The 15,921-nt window shown below is 44.2% G+C and overlaps 1 protein-coding gene and 1 long non-coding RNA gene across 2 annotated transcripts in view; both read left to right on the plus strand.

Moving 5' to 3' along the window:
• LOC119005671 overlaps positions 1-15,338 on the plus strand; it is a gene marked incomplete at its 5' end in the record, with an annotated part of 34,693 nt that extends 19,355 nt beyond the window's left edge. The window contains 2 exons of the mRNA XM_037073522.1: positions 6,508-13,672; positions 14,360-15,338. Coding sequence (XP_036929417.1) covers positions 6,508-13,668 — 7,161 coding nt within the window. The remainder of the gene's footprint in view (positions 1-6,507; positions 13,673-14,359) is intronic.
• Positions 427-4,426, plus strand: LOC119005509. The gene is made up of 3 exons (XR_005070524.1): positions 427-765; positions 3,809-3,867; positions 3,967-4,426. It is a non-coding gene; the product is annotated as an uncharacterized LOC119005509 (long non-coding RNA).
• Positions 15,339-15,921: the final 583 nt, after the last annotated feature.

Here is a 15,921-nt window from a genome sequence, read left to right on the forward strand (position 1 = left end):
CCTTAAATAACAACCCAAGGACTGTTCTCTACTGAGACCACCTTAAATAAAGCCCACCTTAAATAACAACCCATGAACTGTTCTCTACTGAGACCACCTTAAATAAAGACCACCTTAAATAACAACATGCGGACTGTTCTCTACTGAGACCACCTTAAATAAAGACCACCTTAAATAACAACCCAAGGACTGTTCTCTACTGAGACCACCTTAAATAAAGACCACCTTAAATAACAACCCAAGGACTGTTCTCTACTGAGACCACCTTAAATAAAGACCACCTTAAATAACAACCCATGAACTGTTCTCTACTGAGACCACCTTAAATAAAGACCACCTTAAATAACAACCCAAGGACTGTTCTCTACTGAGACCACCTTAAATAAAGACCACCTTAAATAACAACCCATGAACTGTTCTCTACTGAGACCACCTTAAACTGAGAAGCAACATAACAGGTTACATAATGGCAGGAAGTGTATTCTTCTTGTCAAGAGTGAAACTTACATGTGATAAAGTTTTGAGGGGCACAGGGTGAAGAGAACAAGATTAACAGGCGAGGCTGAACGAACTGACCCAGTGAGCAGAACAAAGAACCAGAGACTGGAAGTGAAGGCTGACAGAACAGCAGAGGGACTTGGAGAGCCGGGAGACACCGACACCGTGCTGCAGGGTGATCAGCATTATGTCATCAGAACTCCAGAAATCATCCTGACGTCACAACAGCACTGGACGGACCAATACTACACACAGACTTTTAATAAGGTAGGTTTATAAACTCAGCATATATATTATTACATTATATATATATATATATATATATATATATATATATATATATATATATATATATATATATATATATATATATATATATATGAATGAATGAACTGTAATGTTGAAGATGGTCTGTATGAGTGTGAAAACTGCTTTCATCAGCCAATCAGGGAGCAGGAAAGAATGAGGAGACATAATATTAATATTTATATTATATTAATTAACATTAATATTATATATAACATAAAATGTCTGTTAAAATAACTCTTAGATGATTTAGAACTGGAGGAAGGAGGTCGGAGCCAGCTCAAAGTTAACACTTAAGTTAACTTCAAGTTTAATCTTGTACAAGAGGCGCAATCATAGAGCAACAACACAGGTTTGTTACAGAGGAAAGGCTCAGATAGCGAGGAGTCTGCATGCAAAGAGGAAGTCACGTAAACACAGAAAGTTCAGACAGTGAGAATACCACATGTGAAAGTTCAGAGAGGGGTGAGTACTCACTTCTTTAAACTAGGGTAGAAAAACAAGTTGTATTAAGAGGTGCAACACCTCAAATCAAATGTCCCTATATGTACAAAACTTCCATCACAATGTCGTTTTCATCTTGTGAGTCTATAAACTCCAGAAGTAAAGATCTGATGGTGAAAGTGAAGCACAATATTATATATTATCATATCCAGACCTCAATACAGAAGATTAGCAATTGAGCAAATATACTTAGTTACATTCCCTCAGTGAAATGAGGAAGCTTTCCTGAGAAGTATGATCGAGAGCGTCACGTGCACCTCTGATCACATGTTGCTCCTCCTGAACCACAGACAGAGTCCAGTTCTCAGCACCGTGTCGTGGATCAGTGACTAAAGACTGTGAGATGATGGAACTCACATCTTTGTGATGATAAATATATCAGTGCACGGACTTAATGAGCAGCACTCACATTCTAATAACTCTGGTTCTGATCATCAGTTCTGGTTGCATTTCTTCTTCTTCTCTGTTTGTGCTTGTGTTGCGAGGCTGCTATGGAAGCTCCATATGGTGAGGAAACGTCTTTATCTGCCAGCAGAGATAAGATGTTGCTGTTCTAGCAGCGTTAGATAACAGGAAGTTCAGCCCGTCCCTGAACTCTGTCGTCAGCTCCACCAACATGCTTCCATCTGTCTGTCTGTCTGTCTGTCTGTCCAACACTCAGCACACTAAATCAGCGGTATTCAACTAAAATTTGCACAATTAGAGAAGTCCTGAAGTGAAGATCCGGGACATCATAATGCGTAACTTGTGTTGTGATATACAGTTTATTAGCCTCATTGTTGTATCAACATCTCCATGTAATCAACAACTGACTGAAAAATCCAATAAAGAATTCACAATTCAAAAACATTTTGACAGTATTTATCGTCACTTAACAGGGCTGTGCAAAACGTCCGGGGCTTTAGCCCCTCAGACAGTGTTGCCTCAATTACCTTGAAAAAGTAATCTGATCACTGATTACTCCTTTAAAATGTACAGTGTAGTAACGCACAGTGACTTGAATAGCGCTGTCCCCATCTCCTCCAGATATATGGTTATAAATCTTGTTAACTGCCCTTCAAACATTGTGTCCATCACTTCAGTCACGCGTTCTTTTATTGTTTCTGCATCTGAGAATGGCTTCTTGTGCTTACCCAAAATCCACAGCACTCTCAGTGAGCACTGTGTTGCTGTTTGTTGTTGTGTCATAGATGTGACAAGAATCCTGCTTGCAGCTTGATATGATGATTTAACTGCATGTATTTTTGTTGTTCTTACCTCTGAAGGTTGAGGAAAAAAATTCCTATGATTCGTCTCATGACGTCGTTTCAAATTGCAAATCTTCATCACAGCTATAGTCTCCTGGCATATTAAGCACATGGGTCTTGTGCTGGTTGGAGGGAGAATGAATGCACGTTTTTCAGTCCGTTCTTCTTGAATCGCCGTTTTTCACTGTCCATTTTTCTTTCAGCAGTGAACATGGAACACATCATTTTCATGCAGTCTACAGCCAGCAAAATGTCAAAATGTGAACTGCAAAAACGAAAGTGAAAGTTAAAATTTGCACTGGCAGCAGTGAGTAACCCAGCTGTCTGTGTATCGTTGGCATGGAGACAAGTCCCGGTTTACACGAGCCGACCCAACCAAAACACAGTGAGGGGGTTACAGTTCGGGGGCCACAAACAGGAGGCCAGCGGGTCGGATACTGATACTGATACTCTGTGAGGGCCCCTTCCTAGACCTAAAACTGAACCTGGCTCAGTGTTCCATAGTGTCTAGATAAGACCAACTCAAATAACCTGACCACTCCAAGTTGGTTCTTAATACCTTTAACTAAGAATAAATAAAGATCAGACATTCCCACTGTGGATTCATTTTTTCTGAATCAGCAGTGTTAATCCAAGTTGTGGACAAAGTCCCATTCAACAATCTACAGATAGTGTTGGCTGCATTTAAGCCCTTTCATCATTTCTTTTCCTCTGTCTCATCATGTTGTTGGTCATTGTCCACACCTGTGTTGTCTCAAGTCCTATTGCCCCCCCCCCCACAGCAAAGCCTCTTGACGATCTCCTCTTTCATCTGTCTGTATTCAGAATCGCAATGTTTATTGAATGGAATGCACAGATTTGACGTGGCAGGAACAGGGAAACATAACAGATCACTAGACAAATCTAAATTTAAGACTGAACTGAAATACAAACTAAACAAGGGTATGAGGCAGGTGGGGTGAGGTGGAGAAAAACAGTGAGGTCAATGAGTTGAAAAACAGAGCTGATAAGGATAATGACACACACACACACACACACACACACACACACACACACGCACGCGCGCGCGCACACACACACACACACCACACACGCGCACACACACACACACCTATATATATATATATATATATATATATATATATATATATATATATATATATATATATATATTGAACTGATCATTTTTTTACATAGAAGGTTGATACAATTCCTTTTCAAAGACAGTTGTTGTATTCTGTGTTATTTGATAGTGGGCCGGTCCAGGACAGAGAGAGGATGACAGGCAGCAGGTGACACGTGGTCACACCAGGTGAGCTGCAGAGCTGCAGAGCAGGACGAGTCCCTTATATGAGTTGATTATAATATCACAAAGTCAATTCAAATTAAGACATGTTTTTTTATACTTCAGGAAACACATGTTGCACATGAAAACTTCACCGAACTCTTGAATAAAGCAACAGAAATGGGGAACGTACCATCAGAGTGTTACATGGGCGACAGACTGAGATGCTGCAAGTGTCATAAAGTCCTGCCGCCCTGTGTCTCCTTCAACAATTTACACAAAGCTCAGATTCATGGACGCTTTGTGTTTGTGTTCAACGGAGGAGAGTACTACAGACCAGTGAACTGTAATGTTGAAGATGGTCTGTACGAGTGTGACAACTGCTTTCATCAGCCAATCAGGGAGCAGGAAAGAATGAGGAGACAGGAGCAATGGAGACAAAATGAGGAGACACGAAGGAGAGAAGCGGAGAAACAGAATATGGAGGAGATGAGAAGACAAGAGGAGAGACAGAAGATGGAGGAGAAAAAGAGAAGACAGGAGGAGAGACAGATGATGGAGGAGAAAAAGAGAAGACAGGAGGAGAGACAGAAGATGGAGGAGAAAAAGAGAAGACAGGAGGAGAGACAAAAGATGGAGGAGAAAAAGAGAAGACAGGAGGAGAGACAGATGATGGAAGAGAAAAAGAGAAGACAGGAGGAGAGACAGATGATGGAAGAGAAAAAGAAAAGACAGGAGGAGAGACAGATGATGGAGGAGAAAAAGAGAAGACAGGAGGAGAGAAAGATGATGGAGGAGAAACAGAGAAGACAGGAGGAGAGACAGATGATGGAAGAGAAAAAGAGAAGACAGGAGGAGAGACAGATGATGGAGGAGAAAAAGAGAAGACAGGAGGAGAGAAAGATGATGGAGGAGAAAAAGAGAAGACAGGAGGAGAGACAGATGATGGAAGAGAAAAAGAGAAGACAGGAGGAGAGACAGATGATGGAGGAGATGAGAAGACAAGAGGAGCAACAGTGGAGGGAGGAGATGAGAAGACAAGAGGAGCAACAGTGGAGGGAGGAGATGAGAAGACAGGAGGAGCAACAGTGGAGGGAGGAGATGAGAAGACAGGAGGAGAGACAGTGGAGGGAGGAGATGAGAAGACAAGAGGAGAGACAGATGATGGAGGAGATGAGAAGACAAGAGGAGCAACAGTGGAGGGAGGAGATGAAAAGACAGGAGGAGAGACAGTGGAGGGAGGAGATGAGAAGACAAGAGGAGCAACAGATCATGGAGGAGGAGATGAAAAGACAGAAGGAGAGACAGATGTTGGAGGAGAAAATGAGAAGACAGGAGGAGAGACAGATGATGGAGGAGATGAGAAGACAAGAGGAGCAACAGTGGAGGGAGGAGATGAAAAGACAGGAGGAGAGACAGAGGAGGGAGGAGATGAGAAGACAAGAGGAGAGACAGATGATGGAAGAGAAAAAGAGAAGACAAGAGGAGAGACAGATGATGGAGGAGGAGATGAAAAGACAGAAGGAGAGACAGATGATGGAGGAGAAAAAGAGAAGACAGGAGGAGAGACAGATGTTGGATGAGATGAGAAGACAAGAGGAGCAACAGAAGATGGAGGAGAAAAAGAAAAGACAGGAGGAGAGACAGATGATGGAGGACAAAAAGAAAAGACAAGAGGAGCGACAGATGATGGAGGAGATGAAAAAACAGGAGGAGAGACAGAGGAGGGAGGAGGAGAAGAGAAAACAAGAGGAGAGACGGAGAACAGGGGAAGAGGAGAAACAGAGGAGGGAGGAGGAGAAGAGAAAACAAGAGGAGAGACGGAGAACAGGGGAAGAGGAGAGACAGAGGAGGGAGGAGGAGAAGAGAAAACAAGAGGAGAGACGGAGAACAGGGGAAGAGGAGAGACAGAAGAGGGAGGAGATGAAAAAACAGGAGGAGAGTCAGAGGAGGGAGGAGGAGAAGAGAAAACAAGAGGAGAGACAGAGGAGAGGGGAAGAGGAGAGACAGAGGAGGGAGGAGGAGAAGAGAAAACAAGAGGAGAGACAGAGGAGAGGGGAAGAGGAGAGACAGAGGAGGGAGGAGGAGAAGAGAAAACAAGAGGAGAGACGGAGAACAGGGGAAGAGGAGAGACAGAGGAGGGAGGAGGAGAGGAGAAAACAAGAGGAGAGACGGAGGAGAGGGCAAGAGGAGAGACAGAGGACAGTGGAGGACAGAACGAGGAGAGACGAGGGGGAGAAAAGGAAAGTTAAACTGAACCAAAGACTGAAAGAATCGCAGCAGCGAGCTGAAGAGCAGCGGGAGCAACGACTGCGCAGCGACGTCTCCGAAGAACTTGAGTCCAGACGAGATGTTCTGATCACACATCTGAATGGGTTTGAGGTGAACTGTGAGGCGGACAGCGACGCCGACGAGCTTCTACAGATCCTCTCTGAGAAATGCAGCACCCCAGTCCCAGACCTCAGTCTGACTCAGCTGACGGCGGATCAGCTGGGGGACATCCTGTCAGTCCTGGACACACTTCTGTTTGATGAATGGATCAGCGCTCGTCCGTCGCTCGGCACGCTGCGGCACGCTCAGGTGTTCATCACAGAGCTGTGTCGTCTGTCGGTGGAGAAGTCTCGGGGAGTTTCCCTCCAGAACATCTCCGAGCATGTGCAGTCCCTGGTGGAGTCCATCAGCCAATCAGCGGCTAATGTTTTTGACAGCTTCCTGCTGACTCAAGCTCTGTACCTGAACCTCATGCACTCCCTCACCGTCAGTGGCGGCAGTGACACTGACGCAGTCGTCATCGCGAAACACTGGGCAGAAGACGAGCTTTCGGCTGAACAACTCTTTCTGGTGGACTTCCTGGGCACCCTCACGTCATCGCTGCAGAGTGTGGTTGGAAGAGCCACTGTGTTCATTTTACAGATGGAAATCCAGTGCTTAAAGCTTCTCTTATCAACACTCACGCATGTAAATGAAACAATCTCAGGATCCACTGAAATGATCCTCAGACTGGTGCAAACCAGCCAGTGGACCCCGACAGAGGCGGTGACTCTGCTCAAAGCTCTGTCACAGAAACATGCAGAGGATGTTTCAATAGCTGAAGTCCTGACGTTGGTGCAACTGTATGACTTATCACCTGATTGGACAGATGAGTCCGGACGCTCTCTCATCCAGGTTCTGGACTCTGCTGGTCCTGAGAGATTCCATCAGGATCTCCAGAAGACTCTGAGGAGGAAAGACGAGCTCAGTCTGGCTGCAGATCTGGCAGATTTAAAAATGTCATGTAACGTCAGCGATTCTGTGATTGATGTGATCAGAGACGTCACCACTGGGGTCCTGCAATACTCAGAAAATGCACCAAAAGATGCACCATTAACGAACAAGCCCTTTAAATTTGAAACCTTGAATGCAGACGACATACAAAACTTTCTGTCTTGGCTCTGCGAAGCAGTTTTTGACACGAAAGGCTGGAGGCCCACGGTGAAGCAGATGCTGCGCTGGTGTGAGCTGGTGCTGACTCAGAAGAGTGAAGCGCCTCAGCTGGTCGGTGTGGAAGAAGACCCGTGTGTCGCAGCCATGTTCGCTGCCACACAAGTCTGCATGGGAAACAAACTGGACATCGTGCTGAGCTCTGACGTCCAGTCGGAGGAGTGGGCTCAGGAGTGGTCCGACTTCTACGAACACCTTGGAATTTCTTTCAACACAAACGTGAAGACAACCAGTGCATCGTACAGGGACGTCTATGAAGCGGACATTGTGTTTGGTACCATGGACGACTTTGTGTCTGATTACTTTCGACACGGCGTAGAAGCGATGGAGACAGGAAACCTTCAGCTCGGTCGTGGGTTCATCATTACAAGACAAAGTCTCAGTGCTTCCAATTACCTGGAACTTTCCCGGCTCAGGGACAATGACTCCCTGGTGTTTGCTGCAGAGGTCCTGCAAAGCCTTCTGGGTAAATTCCACAGTAAAGATATGAAACTGAGACACAGGTTTATTCAGGCTTTTTTTCAGGTGCTTCACACTAACCTTGGCCATAAAATCATCACCATCTCAAAGAAGATCGCTGGAAAGGCTTTGTCTTCTGCTGAAGTCTTCCTTCTGACCTTTGTTGAGACTCTCCTCAGAGTGGTGACGGAAGAAACAGACGGTGAAGAAAACAGCACATGTCCTGCAGGAATATGGTGTTTGGAGGTTTTATTTGTTTGTGTGGACAAATTCCAAGCCTCAAAAGAAGAAACCAAAGAACTCTTCCAGATGGTTTCAAATCTCATAGAACAAACAATTTGGTCACCGGTCGAGGCCTTAAACCTCCTCGGAGCATTAACCAACCACCATCATGATGAAGGATGTGTTTCCATCAGGAAGATTTTACATCTGATGGCAACATATCAGGTGTCTTCCACGTGGACAGATGAGAACAACCAATCTCTCCTTAAACTTTCAAATTCGCTTAGAACAAAGAATCTGATCCAGCACTTAAAAAAGAGCCTCAGCGATGAAAAGACGAAAAGCATTGACTTTCTTTTTGATGAACTACGTCAGATGGAAGACATCGATGAACAAACACTGAGTAAATCATACAGTGTAGTCACTTTTGTAACAAACCTGATCAAAACCGGTAAAATTAAAAAGCACACAGATGTACAGCGAGCAAGGAAATTGAGTCCCAGCAGAGACGCAGAAGACCTTCAGGAGTTGCTGGCAATCTTGTGTTATGCTGTACACCTGCAGAAGTCTGAGGGGAAGTTGGATTTTTGGCCCAGAGCCACTCAGATGATCAGCTGGTGCCTCTTGGCCTTGTCGGACACTGGGAAGCTCCTGGAGATGGGCACTGGAGAAGGGAAGTCTTGTGTCATAGCCATGTTCGCAGCGCTGCGAGCGCTTAGAGGTGAGAAAGTAGATGTGGTGTCCAGCTCTTCCGTGTTATGTCAAAGAGATGCTGAAGAATGGAACAACTTCTACAAGTTCTTTGGAATAACAGCGGACACGAACACAAATAAAACCAAGGATGAGGATAGAAAAGATTGCTACCAGAAGGACGTGGTCTATGGAACCATTGAAGCCTTCGCTGCAGATCACCTACGGCAGGTATTCGAGATGAAGGATGTGAGGCCTGATCGCGACTATCAGTGCATCATAGTCGATGAGGTGGACTCACTGCTGCTGGATCAGGGAGTGCAGATGACCTACCTGTCCAGCCCCATGGTCTCCATGCAGCACCTGAACATTATTCTGGCCATGATCTGGACCCACATCAGCCAGTATGGCTTCCTGTCTGCAGGACAGCAGACATTTGTCCGTGGTCCTCCTGCTTCTTTCTTCAAGGCCATCTTTGACTCAATGAACACAGAAGGAACTCACATTAATGATCCAACGGATATTTTGCGTCTCGCAGAAGAATCCAACACTGTGCCAAAAGGACTCAGGGAGAATATCTGCAACGGTGAAAAGGATGTCCTTGTCCAAAAACTGAAAACTGTCAGTCAGGATGCTGTGGTGGATTTTTTCCAGGAACTTGAGCAACATGTCCCTTATGGTTTTAATGTTTACACTTTAGACAATGCAGGACTGCTCTGTCTTCGAAAGCGCAGCCGGCACAACAACCAGGACATACCAGAATTAAAATTTCTTGTCCTGGAGGAAGGCCTGTGTTGTCCTCTCTATGATTCAGAGGAAACTGTCATCAAGCCCATTGCACAGTTAGTTTCAGAGAGGATTCAGTACACCCCATGTGCAAACAATAAAGACAAAATCAGCATCCCCGGATTCTTGAAGAATCTAGTGAAGCAGAAAGTGTCAGTGTGGGTTCAGAATGCCTTTCTGGCTTTACAGCTTAAGGAAGGACAGGAATATGTTGTAGAAAATGACAGTGTCTGTCCGGTGGATTTCAGATCCACTGGCATTGTTGAACTGAACAAGAAGTGGGGAGATGGTCTGCAGCAGTTTGTCGAGATTAAACACCAAATTAAATTGAGCACAATTTCAACAGTGACAAACTACATTTCTAACATCGCTTTTTTTGAAAAGTACCACGGGAAAATATACGGAACAACAGGGACACTCGGGAGCAAAACAGACATGCTCTTTCTGCAGGACCTGTATCCAAATCTGTCAGCCTGCAAAATGCCAACATTCAACAGGAAGAAGCTGTTTGAGGTCAAAGGTACTCTGAAGACTTCAGCCGAAGAGTGGAAAAAAGAAATAAAACGTGTGGTTTTGGCTCAGACCTCCACAAATCCATACAGAGGCGGGAGAGCAGCCCTGGTTATCTGTGAAACTATCAACGCGGCCAAAGAGATCTACGATGAGCTGAAGAGCAGCGTCCCCGGAGAAATCATTCTCTACTGCCACAGTGACACAGACAGTTTGTGTAAAATAGACAGGGAACTGCTTCCCGGTGACGTCATTGTTGCCACAAACCTCGCCGGCCGTGGCACCGACATAAAAGTGTCCAAACATGTGAACAGTAATGGGGGCTTATGTGTGATCCTCTCTTTCCTTTCTGAGAACACACGAGTGGAGCTCCAGGCATTCGGCCGAACTGCACGTAAAGGTAAACCTGGATCTGCTCAGATAATCATGTCCACCGAACACCTGCAGCCGTCCTTGAGGACGGTGTCTTCTCTGGAGGAAGCCAAGAACGCCAGGGACAGACTTTCATCAGAAAAGATAAATCAAATGATGGCTGATGTTGCTGAGATGAAACTGCGGGAGGAGCTGTTCTCAGAGTACATCAAAACTCTTCAAGACATTCACGAGGACACTGATGGAGATGAGAAAAGAGCCGTTGTTGCCATCATGAATGAGTTCTGGGGGATTTGGTTGCAAACTAACTCGGAAGAAATCGTCCAGTTGAAGACGAATGAATTGCGAAAGAGTTTAAAAGAGGATTTGTCTTTGGCAAAAAGTCAGTCTCAGAGTCAGAATTCACCATGTTCCAGCATTTATCACTACATCAAGTTTGGAAATATCGCACTGATTGACAAACAATGGGCCGTCAGCACCAAGCTCTTTGAAAAAGCCATGAAACAAGATAGAAGTTGGGCAGCCATAGCTTTTTACAACCATGCATATTGCACTATACAGCAGAGAAAGGCAGATTACCTCGCTAAGGCCAGAGACGACCTAATGAAGGCACAGGAGTCTCTGAAGTATCTCAGTGAGGAACCCATGGTCTGTCTGCAGTTTGTAAAAATGTCTTCTGCAAACTCAGCCAACAGTGACCTGAGTAGCCTCGAGAAACAGTTAACAACCAAGTGCAGCATGCTGAGTTACTTTGACAAAAATATTGAGGAGGCCATCCAAAAGCTGGACGAAATAAAAGGAAGAGAGAGAGATGCAATAGCCAAAAAATCACCAATATTCTCCCTGGTGTTGAACGGTGATGAAGATCTCCAAGTGGAAGCTGAAAACCTGTACAGTCAGGGGCTGAAATATGTGTTTTCTGTGGAAGAGGAGCCTCGATTCTCATGGGAAGGCCTGCTGGTGTTCTGCCTTGGAGTTTTACAGATTGTCGGAGGAGCATTGCTCATTGCATTTACATTTGGTACATTTGCTCAAGTTGGCATGGGACTCATTACTGAAGGTATATCAGACTGCATCTCTGGCATTGAGTCCATGGTGAAAGGAGATTTCAGCTGGAAGTCGTGGGCTATAGAAAAAGCCATTTCCATCGGTGTTTCTTTCATTGGGTTTGGAGTTGGAAAGCTGATTGCAAAGGGCTTTAAATCTTCCAAAGTGTTAATTAAGGAATTCGGCAAAGAGCTGAAGTTGATGCCATCGTTTTTTTCCAGTCAGGCTAAAGAAGGTATGAGTGAGGTCGCAAAGATTAACATGAAAAATGCAGTAAAACACACTGCCAAAAAAATGGTTGAGGAAATCACTGCCTATGGACTTGGGAAGGCAGAAGAGGAAATACTGAACACAATACTAAGCAGCATCAAAAACAAAGTAGAAGAGGGAATCAGTAAAAATGTGAAATCCAACATGGAAAGAAAGCCCTTCGCTACATTCATAGATGAAATCATCCTGTCACATCTTGAGGATAAAAACCAACTCCACGACCTCCTGAAAGACGAGAAGAGAAGGAATGACCTGATGGCCGTCTTCAGGGGGCTGAGCAGCGCTGCAGTGCAACCTTTCTACGAAGACCTCGGCTGGCAGAAGAAGCTTAACTCATCCCTCTCCACAGTGATTCAGAGAGCTAAAGCAGAGGCTAAAGGAACAGCACATTTGATTCTGACAACTATCCAAGGTGTTCACATGGCGGCGCTGGCATCAGACGCTGTCGCTGCAGCGCTCAGCCTCACCGGCAAGTTTTTCTCCAACCTTCAAGAACAGCTGAACGAATTCAAAAAAGAAAAAGGCTTTTCGCAGGAAGTGAAGGTCGATGAGCTGTCTGATTCGGACGCTGACATGCTGAAAGACTTCAAGCAGGATTTAGCTGACACCATCAGTGCTTTAGTGGCTGATGCTTTGGTGGAAATGTTTCACCAGAAGTTCTCCAGTCACCTTACTTCTCATGTGCAAAGAAAAGTAAATGGCATCATTGGCAGTTATGTACGAACTGGCTTGCAGAGTAACAGGACAGAAGAACTACTCAGAGCTGGACAGAACAACAGATACATCACACACATGCCAGTAGACATGAATTCTAAACATAAACCCGCAGGAGAGGCTGGTAAACACTCACAGTCACATGCTGACAAGATCATGAACTCCATGACTCCAGGCACCCTCGCCGACATCAGAGTCCTGTCAGAAACAACTGGCACCAAGGTTGTCATCCTGACACAGGACAGCCAGGGCCATCCAACCAAAATGCAGGAGCTGAGCCCAAGCACCAAACCTGCCAGTCGAACCGTGACGCTGATCTACACACCAAAGAGTGCTGAAAACCCAGACGGACATTACGATGTGTACATCAACAACCAGACAGTGAAAACAGGCAGCCAGGGCAAGAGCTGCCTGTTCCGTGCTTTGGCGACAGGCATGAAACCAAAGGCAAGCGAAGAAGAAATCACTTCTGAAGCACAGCGACTCCGATCTGTGGTGGCCGACACTCTCCGCAGACACCCAGGCCAATGGGAACCTTTCATCAAACGTAATGTGTGGACTGCATCAATCAGAGGAGGGGACTGGTTCATTGCAGAGGGTGCTGCAGACAGAATAGTCATAGTAGAAACCCTGGCAGTTCTTCAGGAAGATGTTGGGAGAGTGAGACTGTACAAAGAGTGGCAGCAGGATTGTATCAACAGAAGTGGACTTGGACAATTTATGAATGGAGATCACCAGCCACCAGTGAAGAGTATATTGGAGGCTAGAGACTTGAACCAGAATAGCAGATTAGCAGAAGCCATGCTTGAAGTGGCAACAAAGTCAAGTCCTCTGGATCGCAACCTGATGTCTAAAGTGGATAAGCAACATGGCCGTGAGCTTCCGGTTGTTTATGTTCCTTACGATATGCACCGCGAGTTTCCCAGTACAACATCAAAAAAGTTCCGAACGAGTGTAGCTGAAGCCATAAGGGATAACGATGTTGTCGGAACATTTAAGCTTACAATCCTCGGAGCAATGCCCAGATTCAAATTGGATGGAACCAAGGGGTTTGAAAACTTTCAGAATGACCAGATGAGCAAAACCAGGCTTGCAGTTTTTGACAGCAGTTTTCAGCAACACAGTTTAAAGATGGTAGAGACGTGGTCCAACCTGCTCAAAGACAAGAACGTCATGACAGACAAGGATCTTAAAACCATCAACACGTGGATCAACAAGAAGGGCTACAATAATCAAAATGATCCACACAGGGACAAAGTCTACAATTGTCTACAATGAAAAGGTAACATAACATTTAACATTATACTAATGATACTGGGCAACATGGCTGAAAAACTTGATCACAATAAAGAGGTTTCATGTCAGCTGATACTGATAATTACTGATCATTTTTAAAGATCAGGTGAAAAAAGGTCAAATTTAACCTGGCTAACCTGAATAGAGATAAAAAATAATGTCATCACGTGGCCTTTCTAGACTTTGAGTGATGTCTCGGTGGGTTGTTATGCTCAAAAAAATCCACCATTTTGCAGATGCTTCTCTCACAAAGTTAACTTATGAGAAAAAAGTCTTTTTGGGCTACAGTGCATCACTTGACGAGGTCATTGCACAGTCTGACCACTATAAAAGTTCACTTGAAAGCCTGGTGCTCCTCTTTGGGGTTTTGGGTGATGTGTGTCAAGACACATCCACGTGAATCCACAAAGTTTCTCAGCAGAACACTGAATTGTAACAAGAAGATTGATGTTATTCACATCACCTGTCAGTGGATCTGATGTTGTGGCTGACCAGTGTGTGTGTGTCATTGTGTCTGATGCTCACTGCCACACAAGATTTGAGAGCCTTCGTTGCTTGGAAGAGTTTTAAAAATAAATATATTCATATGTAATGAGAGTGTACACATTAAGAGACCGGTCTTACAGTGCATAATTGTGCAGCTGACCAGAGTGGATTTGTGTTGTCTTTGCAGTGAACTGGCGAGTCTGACTGGTGAACAAGCACCAGCTGGAAATCAACTTAGCGGACACAGCTCAGTAAAGTGGCATCCCACAACAAGGTCATCATAAGAACACTTAACAAGATGATTCCTCACCACAAAACTGCCATTATGATGCCATCCAGACTGGAGGGGAGAGGACTGACTGATTTACAGTAGAGACCTGGTGACATTACAGGGGCCAGGGGACGGAGGCGAGGTCTGTTCCACAGTTTAGGAATAATTAAACCTCATATTTAATTGATAGTGACTGTTTGCTTTGATGTCTGTGGACATCAACATCAGACAGTACCACTACAGTATGAAGCCCTGGGAGCCCGGCAGATAACAACAGAGGTCGTAAATCTACCGCATACCAAGTTGACTGAACATTGGAAGCTTCTTCCTTTAAAATCATTGTAAAATAACAGCTTTATTCACCTGCCATTAAGCTCATCACACTCAGGTTTTAAAGGGTATGAACATTTTGACTGAGTTGATCATTTAGGTCTTCTATGCATTTCTAAAGTGTGACAATACTGTTATCTACTGCCAATTGATGGGTAGTGACCAACATTTCTTATTACAACATGTGAAGAAAATGTGTCAGAATCAAGATTTATTAAGCAATATAGTTAAGAACGGTTTAGTCTTTGTTTAAAGGTTATTTGCATGAAGTTAATGTTCGCCAAGATAATTTGATGGAAAGAGGAATTTACTCATGCAGTTTTAATTTTTTTGTTCCTTTCTCTTCTTGTTTATTTACTATAATGGGTCTTGGTGTATTTTTGCATCTTCCTTCAGCATTAGTTACTTGAATCGATATTAAACAGATTATTTCTTCCACCATTCATCATTCAATTAAACGTTATTCTACTGCCTATGTACAGTAAATATTCATATCTGATATTGATTTAATTCAAATCATTAAATTAGTATTTCATCAATTAATAAATACTCTCATTTAGACCCAGCTCTGTGTATTCCTGTGTGTGTGGAGAATGGAGATCAATTTAATCCAGAAGGCAAACATTTTGATTTTTGACTGATAAATGAAATATTTAATAGATTATTGATTTCGGTGCTGGTAAATAAAAGTGCAGAATCATTGAGGTTCCATCACACCAAGAAGGAATAACTATAGCACATGGTCAGGATGGAGAAACTACATTTTGTCACTCTAGTAGTCGAGGTTTGTAGCATATGAATGATGTGTCTAGAGTTAGATTCAGGCTGTCTTGCAGACTCTCCACCTCCCTACACTCATATTTAAGGGGAACTTATTTGCCAAAAATGACAGTGAAGAGAATATTTGTGAACTATTAGGATAAATATTTGCACGTTCTAATAATATAGGAAATAGTTTAGTGAGTTTAAAGTTTGAATTCTCTGCAGCACTGTCCTCCACTGAGACGGGTCGGTTCTCACTGAGGACGGCGGGATGCTCAGTGTCCACTCTGGTCATCCAGACTCGCTCAGCTCTTGTTGTTGGGCTAAACACCATCTTGAGTTTGTCTCTGTAACTCATCCATGCAATAAAAAAGTGTGAGCAGTGG

This window comes from Acanthopagrus latus, chromosome 17 (genome assembly GCF_904848185.1).
Source record: "Acanthopagrus latus isolate v.2019 chromosome 17, fAcaLat1.1, whole genome shotgun sequence".
Taxonomy (NCBI): Eukaryota; Metazoa; Chordata; class Actinopteri; order Spariformes; family Sparidae; genus Acanthopagrus; species Acanthopagrus latus.